This window comes from Cucurbita maxima, unplaced genomic scaffold (assembly GCF_002738345.1).
Source record: "Cucurbita maxima cultivar Rimu unplaced genomic scaffold, Cmax_1.0 Cma_Scf00025, whole genome shotgun sequence".
Lineage (NCBI taxonomy): Eukaryota > Viridiplantae > Streptophyta > Magnoliopsida > Cucurbitales > Cucurbitaceae > Cucurbita > Cucurbita maxima.
In genome coordinates this window covers 1,125,738-1,146,731 of record NW_019272041.1, presented here as the reverse complement: position 1 = coordinate 1,146,731, position 20,994 = coordinate 1,125,738, and the positions used below count along the sequence as shown (strand labels likewise).

General features: G+C 32.6%; 2 protein-coding genes across 4 annotated transcripts; one reads left to right on the top strand and one right to left on the bottom strand.

Moving 5' to 3' along the window:
* Positions 1–18: 18 nt before the first annotated feature.
* On the bottom strand, positions 19–8,023 carry LOC111498384 (chaperone protein dnaJ 13-like). Of its 3 annotated transcripts, none has more exons than XR_002720773.1 (14): positions 7,760–8,023; positions 6,722–7,008; positions 6,244–6,441; positions 6,029–6,143; positions 5,770–5,856; positions 5,409–5,497; positions 5,232–5,316; positions 4,872–4,925; positions 3,413–3,493; positions 2,988–3,065; positions 2,050–2,286; positions 1,210–1,317; positions 978–1,099; positions 19–390 (listed from the first exon to the last, which is right to left on the bottom strand). XR_002720773.1 is itself a non-coding variant. In XM_023149602.1 (13 exons), exons 1-13 carry the CDS (start codon positions 7,904–7,906, stop codon positions 1,043–1,045), a joined length of 1,623 nt encoding a protein of 540 aa, XP_023005370.1. In that variant the 5' UTR covers positions 7,907–8,023; the 3' UTR covers positions 611–1,042. The 3 variants fall into 3 exon arrangements, 1 of the variants encoding a protein (XP_023005370.1); XR_002720774.1 differs by having other exon boundaries at positions 19–377; XM_023149602.1 differs by lacking the exon at positions 19–390 and having other exon boundaries at positions 611–1,099.
* Positions 8,024–14,345: 6,322 nt separating this feature from the next.
* On the top strand, positions 14,346–20,303 carry LOC111498393 (putative glucuronosyltransferase PGSIP8). The gene is made up of 5 exons (XM_023149621.1): positions 14,346–14,939; positions 18,014–18,272; positions 18,369–18,570; positions 19,062–19,209; positions 19,612–20,303. Exons 1-5 carry the CDS (start codon positions 14,647–14,649, stop codon positions 20,153–20,155), a joined length of 1,446 nt encoding a protein of 481 aa, XP_023005389.1. The 5' UTR covers positions 14,346–14,646; the 3' UTR covers positions 20,156–20,303.
* Positions 20,304–20,994: the final 691 nt, after the last annotated feature.

The window sequence follows — 20,994 nt, the reverse complement described above, 5'->3', positions numbered from 1 at the left end:
CCCCTGGACATAGCAAGATAAAAAGTGATCAAACTCGGACAATAAAATGTCCTAATCAAGTTATAAAAACCAAACTCAAATTTTAAAGCCAAGCAATGAGATTTCGATCAGACAGATTGTTTCCAAGTCAGGTAGTAGTAAGGCTCATGGCTAATGAGATACAAAGCTTTTCATTTTAGTTCCCTCCATGCAAGAGTTCTACCATTTGCAAGAAACATTATTGGAGCAAGATTTAATATGCCTTAAGATCAACCCACCTCTTTGATCTAAGAAAATAACGTACACTCTAGTTGTAGGCTCTAGCATCAGCCCTCAAACTTAACCCACTTAGTATTTGTTGAAGCAGGCACTTCTTCGTTTAGGATAACATTAGAAATCTGTGTATGGTCTCTGTCAGAAAGAAATCAACTTAAAAACTCTAACCACGCATAATCAAGAAATGCACTGAAGGTTTCCTGAAGATAATGTATCCACAAAAGCAACGCATCCTACTCTAGACGAATAAAGATTCATGGTTGGAACAAATTTGCTAGGAAATGACCAACTCTATCACCTTCAAATTCAGTATTCTTCATATATTCAAACAGTTCAAATGCTAAATTGCACAGAATAAGTCTCAGAGCTGATTAGTAAGATTATGGCAAGGATACATCGCATGTCCAGCATGTTTCAATTGGGTTTAATTTGGTAGAAATGAAACAAGGTCCTAATGAAATCCACAGAATTGATTTTCGTATCCAATTTTCATTCTTTGAGAAACAGTTCATAAAATACAATTCCCATTCCATCTCATCCCCTCTGTAAACTTTCATGGAATAGACTTTGTCCATTCACAAAAATGGATTTTATTTCACCATTGGAAGAAATTTGTCAAAGTAAAGTGGGGGAAATCTTACTTTGAATCCTTTAAAATACAAAATTATTACAAAATGAATGTGACCAATTTAAGGGATGTTATATCAATCAAGATGAATTACCTCCTGCAGATGAAGTATGAAAAATGGCTGGAAGAAACCAGGCATGTGAGATAATATTGTTGACATTAGACTTGTTGCGATGGCCTTGGTATTAGCAACTCCTCATAATCATCCACAACCACCTACATAGAAAAACTGTATTAGTAGCAACGGTGAAAACGACTAAAATAACAAAACCCACAAACGTGTTGGTTCGAGAGTTCGGACAACTCATGTTGGTGGATATAGTTACCTCAAAAGTCTTGTCACCATAGGTATACTCAACATACAACTGTTTTGGTTCTCCAGGGCATGGGTCGCAAAATCCCATGATACCCGACTTCTTTACCCCATTATGAAGCTGCAGCAAATAGATAGAATGACATAATGAAATATGGAGTTCCAAGTGTATATCTATGGACATAGGTTAGTGAATTTAGAGCTAAAGCCTACAAAACTATATTGCTTGATCCAACAATACTTGGAATGAGAAAATTTGTAAATTTGGAGAAACGAGAGGTCATCCAAATTTGATCCCTTGAATGGCGGTTTAAAGAGTACTCTTCGACCATTCAGCCACTAAGTAGGTACTTAGCTGATATTTAAGTTCTCAGGCTGTTGGTCATTGATTTGAGAGTGACTTAATTCATATCAACGTTAGGACTCAACCAATAGGAAAACAAGAAGTTGAAGTTTGTAACAGCCCAAGCCCACCGCTAGTAGGTATTGTCCTCTTTAGGCTCTCTTTCAGGCTTTCCCTCAAGGTTTTTAAAACGCATCTGCTAGGGAGAGGTTTCCACACCCTTATAAAGGGTGTTTCGTTCTCCTCCCCCAACTGAAGTGGGATCTCACGAATTTGTTCTGATCAAGGGACTTGCATGGGAATGGATTCATTCTAGCATTTTGCTTGCAAACAAAATCACTAAATGGGTATGGCCGCATCACCCCTTGGGTTCTCAACCGGTCTCATGCAACCTCATAACTAATTAATAATTTAATGCCAATGCGTAAGTGCCAATATTACTTTCAAATGACACTGGTATTATTTGTAGCTGGAAGAACACAGGAAATAAAGAAATCGCTAAAAAAATACCTTTAGCTGCCCAGAATCATTAACCAAGAAGTTTAGAGGCAAAGTCACATCTATGACGCTTAGAGAAGATTCATCATTTGGGCTTAATTCATCCATCTTTTTCAAAGCCTTCTGATTTCCATAAATTGCTTTAGTAATAACAAGTCCCCCAATTTCAGATTGCCTGTTTCTTTTCCTGTTGGCTACATTTTGCAGTAGCTGTTGAGCTTTCTCTGCTGCGGTTCTTGCTTCTCGCACCTACATTTAGATATAACTCATGTTAAACCCGCAAGGTGATAAGAGCTGGAATTTATTTACCAATAAGGGCACAGTGTCAAGGGAAGATTTAGAGAGATTCCTCTCTCCCAATACAATCCATCACAAAATGATTAGCTAAAATATCCCTTTCCCACTACTATATAACAACCACAGCTAATTACATTCTCTCGGTCCAAACCAAACTAACTCCTTTCTCAAGCTCTTCTTCTAATATAAATACTTAATAAGGTCCCACCAAAAAAATTAGAAGATGGAAGTCGCCAAGAAAAAGTTCTAAATAATTGAGATAAAAGGTGGTCGCAAAAGACCTATACGTGATTCATAGAAAAGAAAAGAGGGGAAAATACTATGGATGTGTGGCAAAGCTGCTGAAAAAAATCTAGAATACCAGAAATAAATATTTCAACATCAAAAGAAAGCCAATGAATATCTCCAACTCCACTCATCTCAAAGCAAATAATTGTAGTAGTGTAAATAATAATAATAATAATAATAATAAATAGTGTTTTAATGTATGCAACCTACAGGATCAACCTCTTAAACTGGTCTTTTCCACTTAGTACATAAAAAATTTCAATTTATGAGATCTTGTACGAGACAAAAGAAGATAATAACAATAATAATTATTATAAAAGTCGGTTGTACAGTCAAAGCTCCAAAAATTGTACAAAAATCAATACCTGAGCAGAAGTTTTTTGCATGTTCTCTAAAGCCTTCTGTTTTTCCCTTCTCTGGTAATAGGGTTTTACTATAAATTTCTGCAATCATCACCCAGAAGATTTAAAAAGTTCAGGGCCACATCAAACGACTATAACTTTGTAGCAAAGATCTAATAATCAACAAAAGAGGTCTTCACCTCCACTTATTCCTTGGTACAAATCTCAAGAAATAAAATGGAACATTAATTTTTCAGGAAACTAATAGAAAAGAATACAGCACTGTCAGCATACTAACACATAAAATGTGTTTGAATATTTATAGTTAAAAAAATTTGTAGGGTGTGCCTGAATTTTCTCCCTTTTCCGAATTCCAACATGGCACGTGACAAACCAATTCATTAATAGATGGTTAAGAGATTGATCAAACATTCAATAGTTTAGGAAACCTTGAGCAAAAAGTATGCTGAAGTGGGAAATAGGAACGCTCCAGCTGCAAACACGGGGTTCAAATGCCTGGAAATCAGAATCTGCATGAAATACAAAATTAGAGAGATTTTAAGACATAATAGACAAAGAGGTATGAACGAAAAGCTAAAACCCAAACAAAAATTGGACTCAGCAGAAATTCATTTAATAGTTTAAGACTGTTAAGTGCACATTAATATATATCCTATTGTGTGAACAGCAAGCAAGGGACATATTATATCATTGGAATGTCACTAAGTTTAAAATTTCAAAGAAAAATAAATAAATACTCGAGAAAAAGATGAGAACGAACTGTCCAAACCTACAAAAATCTAAATTCAAAATTTTGTTTAGAATTTCAGAATTTTGTCAATCGACATGGCATTAACAGTTTGAATATCCATAAATGACATACGGTAGTTGAAAAGGTTACCATGATTGTGATGAGGATGTTAACTTGGATGGATTGATTTGGTACTTGAATGATTAAGGGCCTATAAGGTATCTTATCTAGATTCAATTTCTTGTTTTTGGTTCACTAAATCAAATGATTTAGTAGATCTTTGTTTGGCGGGTTTATTTCTATAAATAATTTATGAATTGTATTTGGATTTAGCAGTCGAAAAAGTGACAATTTGAAAACAGCATTCATATGTTTTTAGTGTTTTCATATTCTAAATCCGCTAACAAACACTTCGGGTATGCCCTCATTCAAAAAAGGTGAAAACATGAAATACAAAACTTCTTTCCATAAAATCCCTTGTTTTCAAATTCTTGTTTCCAATTCAACAACCAAATACACCCTGATTTTTCTTATCTTAAAGACAATGCTTAACCAAACACACTCTTCGGCCCCATCATAAATATTTGAGTATGTGCACAAGCCAGGGCAAGGAGAGAGAGCACAAAAATCATGGCAGCAAAATTAACAATCTTGCTCGTTGTCAGGCAATGACTATGAAATAAGATCTGGGCCATTATTAACTCCTATATAAGCCCTTCAAGTCTTTTTTTCTTTCAATGTGACAAATAACTAATTGATGTGAATGAATATACTAAAAGGATAAAACCCCAAGCAAACCCAGGATTACAGAAAGGTTTTCCAATTCAACAAAAGGTTATTTAAACTAAATCTGTAAGAGGAGTATAGAAACAGTTACACCAGTGAAGACCCTTTATAACCATAGTTCCCATTAAACCATCAAAAAGAGAGAAATTTTCAACTAAAGGATCCGAAGGAAAGCTGTAATAGGTCCTTCAAGTATTCGTATTTTACTCATGATAACCAAGTTTATAATTCATCCATCATAGCTAGACAACTTTAACAATGTAATCTGTAAGGTAAGTTTTATAATTTGTTCCACGATGCTACTAGGGAAAAAAAAAAGTTAATAAGCCTCAAGCATCTAGTAACAAGAGAAAAATGGAGATCTATCTTACTGGAATAATAAGTTTTTGACCTCCACGATGCAACTCAAACTTCCAAAAGATACCCTGGAAAAGTAAAATAAGATGAAAACACATAAACAAACAATGAAGCAAGCAAAACCAAAAACTGGAATCAATTACACAATTTAAGAAACATGTTACCAATTTATGGATACCACATCAGAGGATAATTCCTCAAAGGATTAGAATAAAAGAAAAAAAAAATCAGGACATTCACTAAACATTAGAAGCCTAATCTGGCATCTACAAAATTAAATAATTCTTCAGTTCTCATTAGCAAAGAGGCATGCAAGCTCAAGAATCAGTGCACAACAGATAATCTATGTTTTCCACACATGAAGTTCCAACTACCTGAATCCCGATTGAATACAACATCCGAACAGTACTAAATTTGGATAATTTCCTCCCACCACCAAGTTCAAGCTCAAGCATGGTGCTGCAATATTAACAACGGAAGTCACAAATAAATCCCAAGAGGCATTCCACGACCTAACATTGGACAGATTAACCATAATCCTCCAAGCCTACCTTCCAACTTTCCCAGCAATTCGGCCATGAGACTTTGAAGAGAAGCGATGAGTGTAATGAGCTGATGCACCAAAAGAACTTGTACTAAACTGCAGGCCAACACATAAGTGGTAGTCTTAAAGGAAAAAATTATACTATTGAGATATCGAATGAAAGTAGGGACTGTACAAGGCCGTGATCAAAACCAAGGAAGATTTGCAGACACAAATAATCACTAACATTAGTACTGCAACTGCCACTGTTTTGATGCCTATATGAACATATCCTTACGACAAATACTCATCTTATTCCAAATTCTAAATTCCAAAGCCATAAATCTTCTTTGAGAATAACTAATGATCAGCGGTAGAAAGAAAAATACCTTCACCTCTCCCGCAACGGACCTTTTCTCTTCTTTCTTCTGCCATCCAACTGCAACGGATGACTCTGGACCTAAAATAAGTTGTATCTAAAAAAGGGAAGACAGTACTCAGGAAGCAATGCAAGCGGTAAATCCAGTGATCAGACACAAAAAATAAAGATAATAAACTAATGTTCCGACTTCAGACACCATTTAAGCAAATATTAACGATCGGATATAACAATATAGAACATAATTTGACTGGGGGAAAAAGGCATACATTTCCATTTGTTGTTTCAGAAAGTTGGCGAGTCCAAGCATTGGACAAATTCAATGATCCATCTTTTAATGACATTGAAATACCCATTGTTGCCGTTGAGTGCAATGTAAGATGACTGAACAAATAAGAATTGAAAGTAGGGAGTGGTAAGTGTGGGGTTAGAGTAAGTAAATTTTCCTAAAATCGTCACAGATTTAGGAGAGGCAATTTCTCACCGAGATGCTTGCATCCCAATAAGTGATCTTAAGCCAGCTGAAGCCATAAATTCCACAGAAGAAACTGAAGAAAATTGATGGCGAAACACAGCAGAAGCAGCCCCACCACCAGCATTCCCAGTAACTGCCAAATTTCCTCCTATTCCAACGGTATTACTTTTTGATATTTGAGACTGAACTTCACTTGTCATGGCCATTCTAAAATTTTGGTACATAAATAAATGAGTAGCTGGATAACACAATAGCAATATGACTAGACAAACTTCATTAATGCATATCAATGCTCAAATCAGAAACCTCGATTTAGTACCAGTAATATAGACTTCTTATGAAATTGACAAAGATAAATAACACAGACTCCTTCAGCTACTTATTGTATCATGGTAAAACGATGTAATGTTGTACCTAATGCAACGGTATAATGGTTTTCTTAAATTGAATTGGAAGGTGGGGGAACAGAATAGAAAGACTTCATTACCCTCTCATGATGCCAACACCCTTCAAAAAATGTGGCAAAGACATATTAGCTAGAATGGTACCGGAAGGTCTAAAATGTGCTGAAGTTTTTTCTTGTTCCTTCCTTTTCCGTAGCCTTTCAAGCTCTTCCTTTATCTCGTCTGCTTTATTCAACTTTGGACCAAGTTCCAAACCAGAAGTCAATCCTTCCATGCCATAGATGTCATATATTTGTCTTCTATTCTCATCAGTTAATATTTCGTACGCTTCACAGATTCGCTGAAAGTTCTCTGTAGCAATATCTTTCATCTAAAGAACCAAACATGAAAAACACTGAGAAAGACTTACAAGGATCACAACTACAGGATTAAAATTAGATGATAGATACTCACAAGTTCCTCCAAACATCATTCGTATTATTAAAATAAAATCCTATGGTTGACAAGTTTACTATAGTCCAGATAGCGTAGAAATTCAAATGATGGAACAATTATCCCCAAAAGATCTGGAAGCACTTTTAATCCGTGTATCCCAGTAAGTGAAAATTAATGCTTCAATAAAATAAAAATATGCTTTGATGGGTTTTTTCTCCTTATAAAGATTCTGACAAACACGAACAGGACTTGTAAAATGATAAAAACACAATTCCTTAGGTATTCCAAGTTGAAATTATGCAAATTACCGATTTGAAATTTAAAAATTAAAAAAAATATATTCACAGCATTACTGATCACAAGTATTAAATTACACAGTTCAAGTTTAAAAACAAAATCGAGAGGGCTAAACCCACACAAGAATCGAAACAAAAAGAACAAAAAATCCACAAACAATGCCATTCAGCTATATCAAACACACTCCACTTCACTATTGAACACAAATTAACCCAAAATATCGCTCAGTCAACTAATCCCTGATCGCAAATAAGTTCATCGGCAGTGCAAATAACACAGAAGCATCACTATCACAAACTTAACCAAAAACCGGAGAAAACAAAATTGAAATCCAAAGAATACAAAATCGATTAACGATAAGAGAACTGTGAGTGCGAATTGGGAAATACTTGAGGAGATTGATATTTATCAGGGTGATAGACTTGAGCCCATTGACGGTAAGCCTTTCGGATTTCTTCATCGGAAGCTTCAGGTGAAATGTGGAGCAGAGCGTACAAATCCTTATTGGGAGGCCCAGCCTTTTCTTCTTCCTCCATTTTTAGGATTTCGGAGCAAACTCCAGAGGTTTAGCAGAGAACGACTGTGGAAGAACTGTATTTTTGCTTTGTGGGTTTTGGGGGCTTTTGCCGAGCCGCGGGCAAAAGGAGCTGTCAGGTTAGCTAGGTTACCCACTCGTGTTGTTAATATTACCCAATGCTTATTTGGAAAATAAAAAACATTTTCGATTAAAATTTAGATTAAACTATGGATGAAATTTTTTTTTTTTTTTACTCAATTTTAATCCCTATTTTTTTAAATATATATATATATAACTCACCTCATCCATTTTCCCTATTGATCTGAACGAGTAAGATCAAACGAATATCTACTCATGAAATTTAGTAACTCCGATTTAGACCAACCAGATAATTAGGTTTACGGTTGGCTTTATTGGATGATTTGTATGACGTATGAATGACGCATGCTCTATGGCCCTACACATGTGATGTTTTATGATTGTTTGACATGTGATATGTTATGTCTATGTTATGAACCCGTTCTGTTATGTTATAAGTTATATTATAATGTGATCATGTTATGTTATGGAACTATGTTTTGATATCAATGTTATATGATACACGAACCTTCATATGTCATATCACATAACTGTGTTAACATGTTCACTCTATGTCTATGAGACATTGGAAAGCCATGCATGTTAATGACGAAAGATATGATAATTACTTCGTATATATGTCTCATAGGGACGTTATGTCACTAAAAAAAATGGATGTATGAGTTGCATCATAAGTATATGTCATGATTTAAGCTATGGGGATCTCATGCATTTTGTATGTTACATGCATTACGTTACTTCTCCATTATGATTAGTACGGACATGTACATTATGATATCTACCTTCGTCATGATATTATATAGGTTACTTTTCCTCCATGACTACAACAACATAAGCGCGTGCTAGTAGGTCTAGGGGTACGTATATGAGCTTGCATGGTAGGTCCATGTGTACAGAGGTATTACACATGTAATTTAGCCCCCACTGGAAAGTAGAGTTCAAGCACCATAACTATTTTATGAAAAGACAAGTGTCAACATAATAGCATGTGATTGTATTTCCTCACCCCAAAAGTAGGGCTTCTTTCGGACTATTTTCTTAAATATTCAAGTCATTCTATTTATTTTTCAGATAAAAGTAAGACACTCTTTTTACGAATGACAACATTGTTGTGCATACCATGGAAATGAAGTTAGGATAGTTATTGATATGAACCATGACTAAGAAATTTTCATACCTCAAGGTCCAATTACAGGACGAGAGCCAAGAAGCTACAACAAACATTGTACACTTATATTCAAGCTATGGTGCGCTCATTAAAAGAAATTCTAAAAAACGTTGGAGACCTCATTTATATGTTGTGCAAACTTGAGCTCCAAGAAATAGATGCATACTCCATTCAAGGTTGCATTTAATGAACTCAGCTAAATTTATGAAACTAGTCCAAGGATGACTAACAATCCCATTTCATTCATTGCACTATTTAATTATAATTTAAATATTTGTTTGCCCTAATATAGGATTTAAGGGTATATTGTAACCCACTTAGGTTGCTATATTCCACCATTAACTAGTCATTTTAAGGAGCTTATGAGTATTTCTCATTACTAGCCAATTTAATTTGGAAATTATGTGTCATATATGTTATTGTACAGCTTAATTAAAAAAAGAACCGAATTCCTTTTTTTTTTAGCTTGGTTGAGATCTAAGATTTTCTTTGCAAATTCTTGTGTTTAGAACTTGTAAGAGTCATTCAAGTGGTATTGATCAAATCTCTTCTGGAGTAATTCGAATCACTAGTTTTCTTTACTCTTGATCTTGATTATCAAGGTAATCTGTTCTATATTTTCCTTGGATGGATTCATATCAATTATATTATCTAATAAAATTGTAGCCTTTGGGATAGATTACGATGTTTTCATTACTTTGAAATTATTGTTATTTCGTTTTTGATATTCCATTGATGTTTACTTGGTTTGAAATAAATTTTATAGCATCGATTACACCGGTATGTTTCTAAATGAATTTCTTCACACCTTAAGCATGTCATACTTCATACGAAATATGTCGTTTCAGAAATCTAATTAACAATTCTAAAGTTTAAGGATCTATTAGTATAAAGTTAAACGTTTAGAAATCTATTAGACATCATCTATTAAACATAATCTTGAAAGTTCATACTTTTATATGACAATTCAACGAACTTATTATTAATATGGCATCTCAAAATACACGTTCTATGTCCATACTACCTATGCCAAACATTGACTAATTGAAATATGTTCGAACTCGAGAATATAGATATAATTCAATTAAATTTAAATTTGGTTGATTTGAGGTTGAATGTTTCAAAATCCAATCTCTATTTGATAATAGTATGCCAAAGACTTGTTCCCTTATAGCTTTAATTCAATGCTAGGATTTGGAAGCAACAATTTTCAAGTCTTGATTTTGAATCTATCTTACATCTAAGACTTTAGTGTTTGTTTGAAGATCAAATAAATAAATAAATATATTAAAAAATCAATCATTTAATAGATATGACATCAATTATTATTTTAACTCAAAAATAAATATTTTGTATTTTTTAAGAGACGAATTTTTTTGTATTAAATTACAATTTATCATCCCGAGCTATATAGATGATTCTAAGCTGGATGGACTAGAATCTTCATTTTCTAGGGTTGGGTCGGGTGAGAAACTCTTGGATTTTTTTTTTTTCTTTTTAATTTGATGATTTTTCTACATCTAGCTAGTTGTGGAAAATTACTAAACCTTTCGACAATTATAGAACTTTGTTTTAAGTTCGACAATAGGTTTGAAATTCAAACCTTAAATTTATTGGTCGAAGTTATAATGTTTTGATCAGTTGAGTAGTTAGAGCTTTTCTTTGCGATGAATTCTCGTTTATATCAAAAATGAAGGATGTAGCATAAACAAAGTTGTAGACCGTAAGCCCATGTTGTAGTACACCCACAGATGTTAACTCGAATTTCGAAGGATAGATTAGCAACTTCAACTTAGGTTATTGAGAGTAAGTGATTCTATTTTTGGCTTGGTTGGATGAATTTTATGATGTATGATGATGTCTGCCTCGTAGCCCTTGCATGTGTCATGATTATGATTGTATGATATGCTATGTCGTGCTAATGTCATGTTATAAGTTATGTTATAATGTGATTATGTCATGTTTATGATATCGATAATCTACGATGCATTAACCTCCCTACATCACGCCATCTAAGCTATGTTAAGTATGAAAGATTTGACAAGAATTACGTATACATGTTTCATAGACTTGTTATGTTATGAATGATAGGAGGTTTGACTTGCATATTAAACTTATAGCGTGATTTAAGTTACACGGAGCTCATGTATTTTTGTGTTTTATATGCATAAGGGTACTTTCCCGTTATGATCAGTACAAATTCATACCTTACGATATTTATATTTTCCATGATATTGTGCAAGCCCTCCCTTTGTGATGTCCAAAAGCGTGGACGAGCTAAGATCAAAGGGTACATATATGAAGCTGCTTGGTGGGTCAATGTGTGCGTGTTTGGGTCGTGTGTAGGGAAGTACTACACATCCAATTTTACATTGACTGAAAAGCGGAGTCAAAGACCATGCCATGATGTTTTTACGACATGGGTTTCACCATACTGTATGTGTTTGCATTTTTCGACCATAAGGTTATAGTACTTAAGTATTTCTTAAAATACTACTTTACAGATAACATGTCATAGTGACAACCATAGAACCAGAGTTAATGTAGTTACATTCATGTCTGTTTAGTAGCGACTTATTTTTATTTTATTTAAATTCAAGTCATATATTTTATTTTTTTTAAAAAAAAAACCAATATGAACGTATATTTATCACATTTTTTTAAAGAACAGACATATAAAAAAGAATTTATTATTTTCTCAAAAGAAAGAAAATAATTTAATAATATGAATAAATTTAAACAAATTTAAAAATGCAATAAATGAAATAGAAGACCAAAAGGATATTTTGAATTCAAGTTTTCTAAATTGAACAACTGTCTTTTTTAAAATATATTATATATAATAATTATTTAAAAAAAAAACTTGATCCACAAACAAACCCATGTTCTCATTTTTGAATTAATTTCATATTTACATTTTTTTTATCAAGAAGAAAATGGAAATTAATAAAAATATATATATATTTAAAAAATTTCATTTGGTCAACTTAAGAAAGCACAAGAATTGTGTATATAAAAAGTTTTATAATTAATTATTTAGCATCGTAGTTACAGTCAAATTAATTAAATATCTTATTTAAAAATAATAATAATTAAATATAAAGACATTGAAAAAGACATTTCAACATAATAATTAACGACACCTAGGCTAGTGCAAGATATATCTTTCTATTAAAAACAATAATATGAAATTTCCAAAAATAAATATTAGTTTCATTAGATTTTTAAATACACCCCAATCTACTATTTTATACCTTAAATTACAATTTTGTTTGCATCGACTAATTTAAGAAATGATCGTGGGTTTATAATTGAATAATACTATCTTCATTGGTATGAGGCCTTTTAGAGAAGCTGAAAGCAAAGTCATGAGAGTTTATGCTCAAAGTGAACAATATCATATCATTTTGGTAAGTCATGTTCATTTTACGCTGGTATCAGAGTGAGGCGAAATTCACCTCGAGATCTTCACGAACCCTTGTTAGGGGTGAAGCCGGATACTATAACCACAGAGCAGAGGAAGCTTAAAGATTGTCAAGCCTTAGGGTTGATCCGATTGATGAACCTCTCTTAGGGGTGAAGCTGGATACTATGACCACAAAGCATGATCCGATTGATGCTGTCCAAAACCTACAAAATTCTTATGTTATGATGACAGTAGAGACTCTAGATAAGTAGAAATTTAGGTCTTCCCTCGTCAAAAATTTCACGATTTCCTTTTTAATTTTAATAAAAAAATCTACACACTTATCCTTTAATTCATCCATTTAGTCAAACCAACTAATTTAAAACTAATTTAATTGCTAACCAGATTTGACTTTTGACTAAACGTTGGAGAAATCTTTCAAATTTGATTAAGTTTGAGCTAAAATTTCCAATTAACCCTTTAAGACTATTTTTGTAAATTCCATTTTTTACTTTATTTTTACAAATTTGACTTGTAATGAGTGTTGCCTTTAAAAATTGGGAATTTAGACTTTTAGTGTCATTTTTCCAAACATACCCTTTTAAGACTACTTTTCCAAATTACTCGTAACATATAACTCTTCATAAACATTTACTAATAATAATTATCAAACCATCCGTTAATTAAATTACTTTATATTACTAAAATAATGTTATGTAAAATATTTGAAAATTTAAAAGCTAATATAATTACAAGTAACAAAATAATTTTTTTTTATTAAATCTTAAATTCACTCCAATATAGGCATAGCAATAAAGACAGACCTAAAATAAATAAATATGCATATATAAAAATAATAAATAAAACAAAAAATGGAAAGGAGCATTAAATAACTCACCAAATATATCTTAATATTTCTATTAAAAATATCATATTTTTCTTAATATATATAAAAAATTAATTTTTATTCTATTTTAGTTTCTTTTACTTCTTTACTAATTGTAAATTTCATTAATCTTTTTTTTTTAAATCAACTTCAATTATTAAACAATTTCAGTTAAATTATTTTACGGCAACTTTATTTTTTTAAAAATATGTTGGTGACGAACGAGAAATATATAGTAAAAATATCAAATAAATATTGAGAAATAATTTAAAATTTTATATATTTCTAAATACTAATATCTTTCTTTTAATTATTTTAATTATTTTAAAATATATATTTTATTTTTAAAGTTTGGCTTGCCAATGTACTATGATTGATGGTTTTTAAAAAAGCTAAGTCAAAAAAAATGCAGCCTGGCCAAAATCCTTAAATATTGTGACAATAAAAAAGCATATATATTATAATTTCTCGGGATTAAGATTAGGACCAGAATTTAAAATTCAAATTCAATATTTGGTGACTTGTATGTATATAATTTGTAAGAGTCTAAGTTTACCGCTAGCAAATATTATATGTTTTAATCCGTTACACATAATCGTCCCAATTTTAAAATGAGTCGAGCGGTTTCCACACCCATATAGAAGAATGTTTCGTTTGATCTCACAATCTACTACTTTACGAGCTAAGCCCAGTATCTTTGCTAGCACACGACCCGATATCATATACAATAGCCCAAATACACCACTTACAAATATGGTCAACTTTATTCATGTTTTAAGAGTAATTTTATTAATTTATTATAAAAAGAAATGAATAAATAAAAATAATTAAGATTAAATTATAGGTAAAAAATTAAAGAACTAAGGATCACGGAGATATTTAAGACGGACGAACAGATTTGAAGTTGCAGAAAACAGAAAAACGCGTCCATTGTTTTTTATAACGCCATTTTTCTTCTCTCTGTAAACCTCGTGATTCATTTCTCCCTTTTTCCTCTTCCCGCTCGAACGAAAACGAAGCTTCAAAAGAAAATCACTCGCCGGTGCTGCCAGTTTCTCTTCTGAGTCCGGTGTCTCCGTATCGAACAGCGAACGAGTTTCCCGGAGGTTTCAAAACAGCGTTGTATTTCGTTGAGAAAAGGAAAAGTCGTGAAAACAGAGGATCGATTGATCGATCGATGCTGAGGTTGAGTTGTAGTGCATGAGAGATTTGGAAACGATGAGAATCGGTGGAGTTTTGAGGATTTTAACGGTGGTGTTGGTGGTGCTTGCGGCAGAGGTAGTTGAAGAATCGGCAGCGGAGTATACAAAGGCGAAAACGACGACGAAACATAGAAACGCTTATGCATCGATGATGTACATGGGAACGCCGAGAGATTACGAGTTCTATGTAGCGACGAGAGTGTTGATTAGATCCCTTGGGAAGCTTAACGTCGATGCCGATCTCGTCGTCATTGCTTCTCGTGATGTGCCCGTCCGTTGGGTTCGTGCTCTGTAAGATTCCGTTTCTCTTTTCTCCTTTTCTCCTTTTTTTTTTTTTTTTTTTTTTTTTTTTTTTTTTTTTTTTTTTTTTTTTTTTTTTTTTTTTTTTTTTTTTTTTTTTTTTTTTTTGTGATTTTCGGTTTCTGCATATACTGTTTGACTTGTTGGCTGAAACTGACGTCGTTAGTAATTTTCCATTTCGGATATGGAATCCCGGCGGGCCCGGCGGAGGGTGAGCCTGTCTGAACTTGATAAGTAGGTTCATATTGTAGCGTTGTGTTTTTAATCCTTGTGCGTTTGATTGAATCATTAGCGGCTAAACCTGCGTGGTAATCTCCGGTCCCGGTCAACGTGGATCAGGCGCCGGCCGGCGAGTTTGGTACTTATACCATTTAGACATAAAGAGTACAAGAGTACAAGAGTCCAAACAAATTGATAAGGACGGTATTACAACTTTATTTCTCTAAATTTATATCAATTTAGTTTAATTTTTTTTATAAAATTACCAATTTAATTTCTCAACTTTTATTTTCTTAAAATTCACAAATCTACTGTTAATTTCATCAAACATATAATTATAATTAAATTTAAGTACATTTAGGAATTAAATTTAAAATTTAACAATATATAGTAAAATTAAAAATTATATAAATCTAGAACGGCTTGTAAAAGTCCATACTGTTCGGTCCTTGTAAAAGTCGTCGTACGGGAGGGGTTCAGGAGTAGAATATAGCTGGCCAGTAGGGGAATGACGTGTCCGAATAGATGAATGACACGTGGATAGTCTAGAACGGCTTTTGAGTTGTTTTTTTTTCCTTTTTGGGGTTTGATTTTGGACTATTCGATATGGGTTCCCGTTGGTGAGGGTAAAAAAACAAGGTGTTTGGGCTGGGCGACTTTATCCACAGCTGTCGTTCAGCTTGAAATTAATAATACAGGTTTGGCAGAAAAAGCCGCAGGGCATTTTCTTGAATACCCCTCTGTTCTCTCTTCGCTTGTTTCTTCTTGTGAGATTGAGAATATATTTAGGAGGTTGGATAGTCCAAAACAAAAACATGTGGCAATGTGGTGACATGAAATTCCTACCCTCTTAGGCTTAGAGTAAATAATATCTATCATTGTAAGAGTTATTATTCCTACCCTCTTATTTGTTCAATTTTCTTCTTATGGCTGTTTAAAATTAAGATTATTTGAACAGAAATGTGAATATAGCATGAAAGTCAGCCAGATTTTCAAAAGTTGGGTGTAAAGTTTGATAAGACCTTCGAAAAAACAAAACATGTGGCAATGTGGTGACATGAAATTCCACGTGGGGTGTGGACTTTGTAGGGTTCCCAGAAGTTTCTTGCCTTTTTTTTTTTCATCATTTCTTATTATCCTTTAGTTTATGTTCGATTTTTTTTTTTTTTAATTTTATTCTGTGCTAATTAGTTGCTCAATTTTAATTCGTCTTTAATTTTTCTATGGGCTGTTTGATAAATATCTTGCTTTGTTTAGAAATTTGGCATGTGGGTTCCAACTACCTTGTTTGTACTTACTTCTTAGTATTAGAGGGAAAATACAAGATTTGAAGAGTATTGAAACCATATGAGTTTCTAGATAACTAAATATTTTAGAGCGTTGAAATCATTTTATTTCTTAAAAATTATAAAATGAAATACTAAACCTTCCATCTTAGAAAAGTTATAAATATCTTAATTACCTAAGCTATGTTTTAGATGACATCTCATAAAGTTAGTCCATAAATATAATAATTAACTTTTAGCAGTTAAATAGTTAAATATACACATAGTTAATGAATAAAATACAAATCATATAATAAGTAAATAGATGAACTCAAACGTTTACCTTTAAAAGAAATTATTAGTATCATTGTTAATCTAAAATCGATTAAGTTTATTTATTGATTCCATGCATTTAGTGTTTTAATAATATGAATTACAATTGTTTTTTTGTTATGAAGTCAAAATAATTTGGTATTGAAACATGCATAAAGTGGGTAAATATTTTGTCTCATAGAGGAAAAGGCAAGGGAAGAATGTCGTGGGCTCGTTTAACCAGAATTTAGAACACTGACTTTTGAAACATTTAGTCCGCCAACTCCTTTCTTTTTCTGTCCTTTATTTGAATGTTGTCCAGATATTGTTTGTGGTGAAGAAGTCTATCCAGATGAATTTAAAAGGAACACATTATTTTCTGTTCTTTTCTTTCTTATTTTTATTCAAACGCCCATAGTTTACCTACCCTTTTGTTTGACATTTTGGACAAAGAAAAATTATGGGTTTTCGTGCAGGCCAAATTCTGAAAATATTAAATGAATTAAAATGTCTAATCAAGAGTATAGTCTGTAGAGTCTAGCAAGTGGGAACTGGGGCATGCGTTAATTTTGTACATATTTATATCTATAGTGTTGACTAATATTTTAGAATACGTATGGATTTTGGGTTATTCTTGGTACTTGGTTTAGTTAATAGTTTTGATTTTATCAAACTGATTTATTAAATAAAACACGAATCCATAATTGGTGATATTTAATCTCTCAATTGAGTTGATTTTTCTTATTTACTTGAAGATTTATGATTAATATGCATTAAATTGATTTGAGATGTATTTTTAGAGTATTTTGTCTGCTTGTTTGATTGGGATGATTTTGTGATAAAGTTTAAATAGTTTTACTGAATGAGTTTTAGCATTTTTTGTGACTTTGTTAACATTAAATTATTTAATTAGCATTTTTTGTGACTTTGTTCACATTAAATTATTTAATTAGCTACTATTTAAGGATATTTATTTTAGTACTCATGATCATGATTTAGTTGATGGAGTTAAGATTTTAGAAGTTAGAACTGGTATCCGATCTTTTTTTCCTTTTTAGTGGAAAGATGACTACTATAATAAGTATTAGAGTAAGCTTAGGTTATTTTTATGAATATTAATTTTTTTTTTTTTTTTGATCAGTATTAGTCAATTTAGTCAATTTTGAGTATTTGAATTTATCGTGTTTTGATCGTTAGAATAACTTAATTTTGGTCTTGTTAGTTAGAATAATAATTGGAATGAGTGTTTCATGTTTGATTGGAGCATAGGGAGCAAGAAGATGGAGCTAGAGTGGTGAGTGTAGATAACGTAAACAACCCATATAGAAACCAATCGAACTTTGACAAGAGATTCAAGCTAACACTGAACAAACTATATGCATGGAGTTTGGTAGACTACGACCGGGTGGTGATGTTGGATTCCGACAACCTCTTTCTCCAAAAAACTGATGAGCTCTTTCAATGTGGTCAGTTTTGTGCTGTCTTCATCAACCCTTGCATCTTCCACACTGGCCTTTTCGTTCTCGAGGTAATCTCAATTTCATTTTAGTTTAACAATATGTCAAAGTGAACATTTGAATATCTGATTTCGAGTACCAATGTTTGAATTTTGGATTGATTATAGCCTTCAAAAAGGGTATTTGATGACATGATTAATGAAGTGAGAGTGGGGAGAAAGAACCCAGATGGTGCAGATCAAGGGTTCATTGGCAGCTTCTTTCCTGATCTGTTGAACCAGCCAATGTTCTATCCACCATCCAATGGCTCCGTTCTTGATGGCAACTACAGGCTCCCCTTGGGCTACCAAATGGATGCTTCTTACTATTGTAAGCCCTTCCTTTACTCTTTCTATTTTTCATTTTTAATTAGTTAAGCTATGAGGAATAAGTTACATTTTCATTTTTAATTTTTCCCCAACGGAAAAATTAACATATTGAACAAACAGTAGAGGAATAAGTTACAAATTATTAATTTGTTAAGCTAGGAAGATATTAACAAGATTGTGATTCCTATCAATTATCTTTTAATTTTATTATACTTCAATTTTAATATAAATGGATTTATAAAATTAATTATCCAATTGAATATTGATTAAAAAATTAAGAAAATGCTGGTCACTCTGGATTAATAAATAAATAAGTAGAGGTGGTATTAATCTAACATGTACTAAATAAAAAAAATGTCAACTTACCACTCACCCGGTATGTACTTATGTATATATGGGAGAGGGCTCATACATTACTTTATTCTCAAAATTTTATCTTATTGAAGTTATTATATTTTGATCGCATTCATTAACAAGTGTATTGTAATACAGATTTAAAGTTGCGATGGAGCATTCCTTGCGGTCCAAACAGTGTAATAACGTTTCCAGGAGCATCATGGTTGAAACCATGGTATTGGTGGTCATGGCCCGTACTACCTCTTGGCCTCCAATGGCATGAGCAACGTCGTCGCACTCTTGGGTAATCCAACTCTCTTTCTCGGTGCATGTAAATGTTTAGAAAATTTATATTTGATATTCAAGTTTTTAACTTATCAAAAAAATTAAAAAATAAAAGATCTAAAAATTGGTATAAATTTTATTTTAGAATCTTCCAACTAACTTTCTTTTAAAAATTATCATAATTTACCATCATAATTATAATTATTAACTTAGTTGTATGGGGTTCAAAAAATCAGATAAGTTTAATAAATAGTTCATTAATTCTCTTAAAACTATATCATAACTCATTTACGGTTAATTTTAAAATTTGCATTTTGCTTTTTAATTTTATAATTATTTTTTTTATATTTATTCTCCAATGATCTTCAAGAAAAAAAAAATTGTAAACAAAATTGAGACCTAACGGATGAATTGTGGACAGGTACGGCGCGGAGATGCCGTTGGTTCTAATCGAAATCTTGCTCTGCCTAGGGATTCTCACCATGATCCGTCTCGCCCGCCCTAATCTCATCAAGCTCTCCCACCGCCGATTGGAAAAGCCCGCCGCCTCCTTCCAACCCGCCCTCAAACTCGCCGCCTTCTGGTCTATCATCATCGCTTATTCCGTTCCATTCCTCATCATTCCGACCACCATCCACCCGTTCCTCGGCTGGCTCCTTTACTTGCTCGGCTCCTCCACCCTCTCCTTCCTCGCCGCCACCGTCTTCCTCCTCCCCATCCTCTCCGTCCTCCTTCCTTCGGCTGGAATCTTCGGCGTACTTCTAGTCATGGCCTATCCGTGGTACTCTGACGGCGTCGTCAGAGGACTCTGCATTTTTTTATACGCGTTCTGTGTCGCGCCGGTCTTGTGGACGGCGGTGGTGAGGATTGCGGCGGCGATTCAGTCGTCGATCGATAGAGATGCATTCTTCTTAGTGAAATCGGGTGAAACTTCGCCGTCTTCTAGGTTTAATAAATGGTGTTGATGATTTGGAATTTGGAACAGATTTTTATTTATTTTTTTTATTTTTTGATTTTTGGGGGATAGAATTGAAGGGTCGGTTGTGTAAGAAAAATGGATTTTATAGGTGGAAAGAAAGTATATAATTTTCACATTCTTTGTGATTTGTTTCGAATTTTGTTCATAAATTATAAATAAAATCAAAATTCTCAAAATTTACGTGGAAACAGATAAATTGTTTATCTGTCTCAACGTCAGAAATATTAATATAATATTTAATTTGATTAAAATTAAATATTATAAGGTATTTAGGTGATTTGAATCTAATTGAAATTTCGAATGTATAATTTTAATAAAAATTAAATATATCTTTTTAGTATATCAAATATTAATTAATATTTTAATCTTTATGATGGATTAATTTTCATTCATTGATTCTAGATCGCTCTACGATTACACTCTTATGCCTTGTAAGACAAGTTATCCATTGATATAATCATTAAAAAAAAGTCGATCTTTCACAAATTTCAATTTCGTTTATATTTACAACTTGGTCAAAATTTGTTTTACCTGTAATTACATTTTTTAACCTTAAGTAGCACTATTTCTCTAATGAACCATTTGTTTATGATCCAAATATAAACTAAGTCCCTCTCCGGCTAATGAAAGGATAGACTCCATGGTTCAAGTCCCAAAATCATCAATCAAAGAAATTATTCATCTACTTACCTTATGTATAGGAAAAAGTGAATTCATCTTGTGAATTTATGTTCACATCTCTCTATTTGGTAAAATCCCTAAAATGGTAGACATGTTGAATTGGCTACAAAAATCATTTCCACCTTGTCTTCATAATTATCCTGT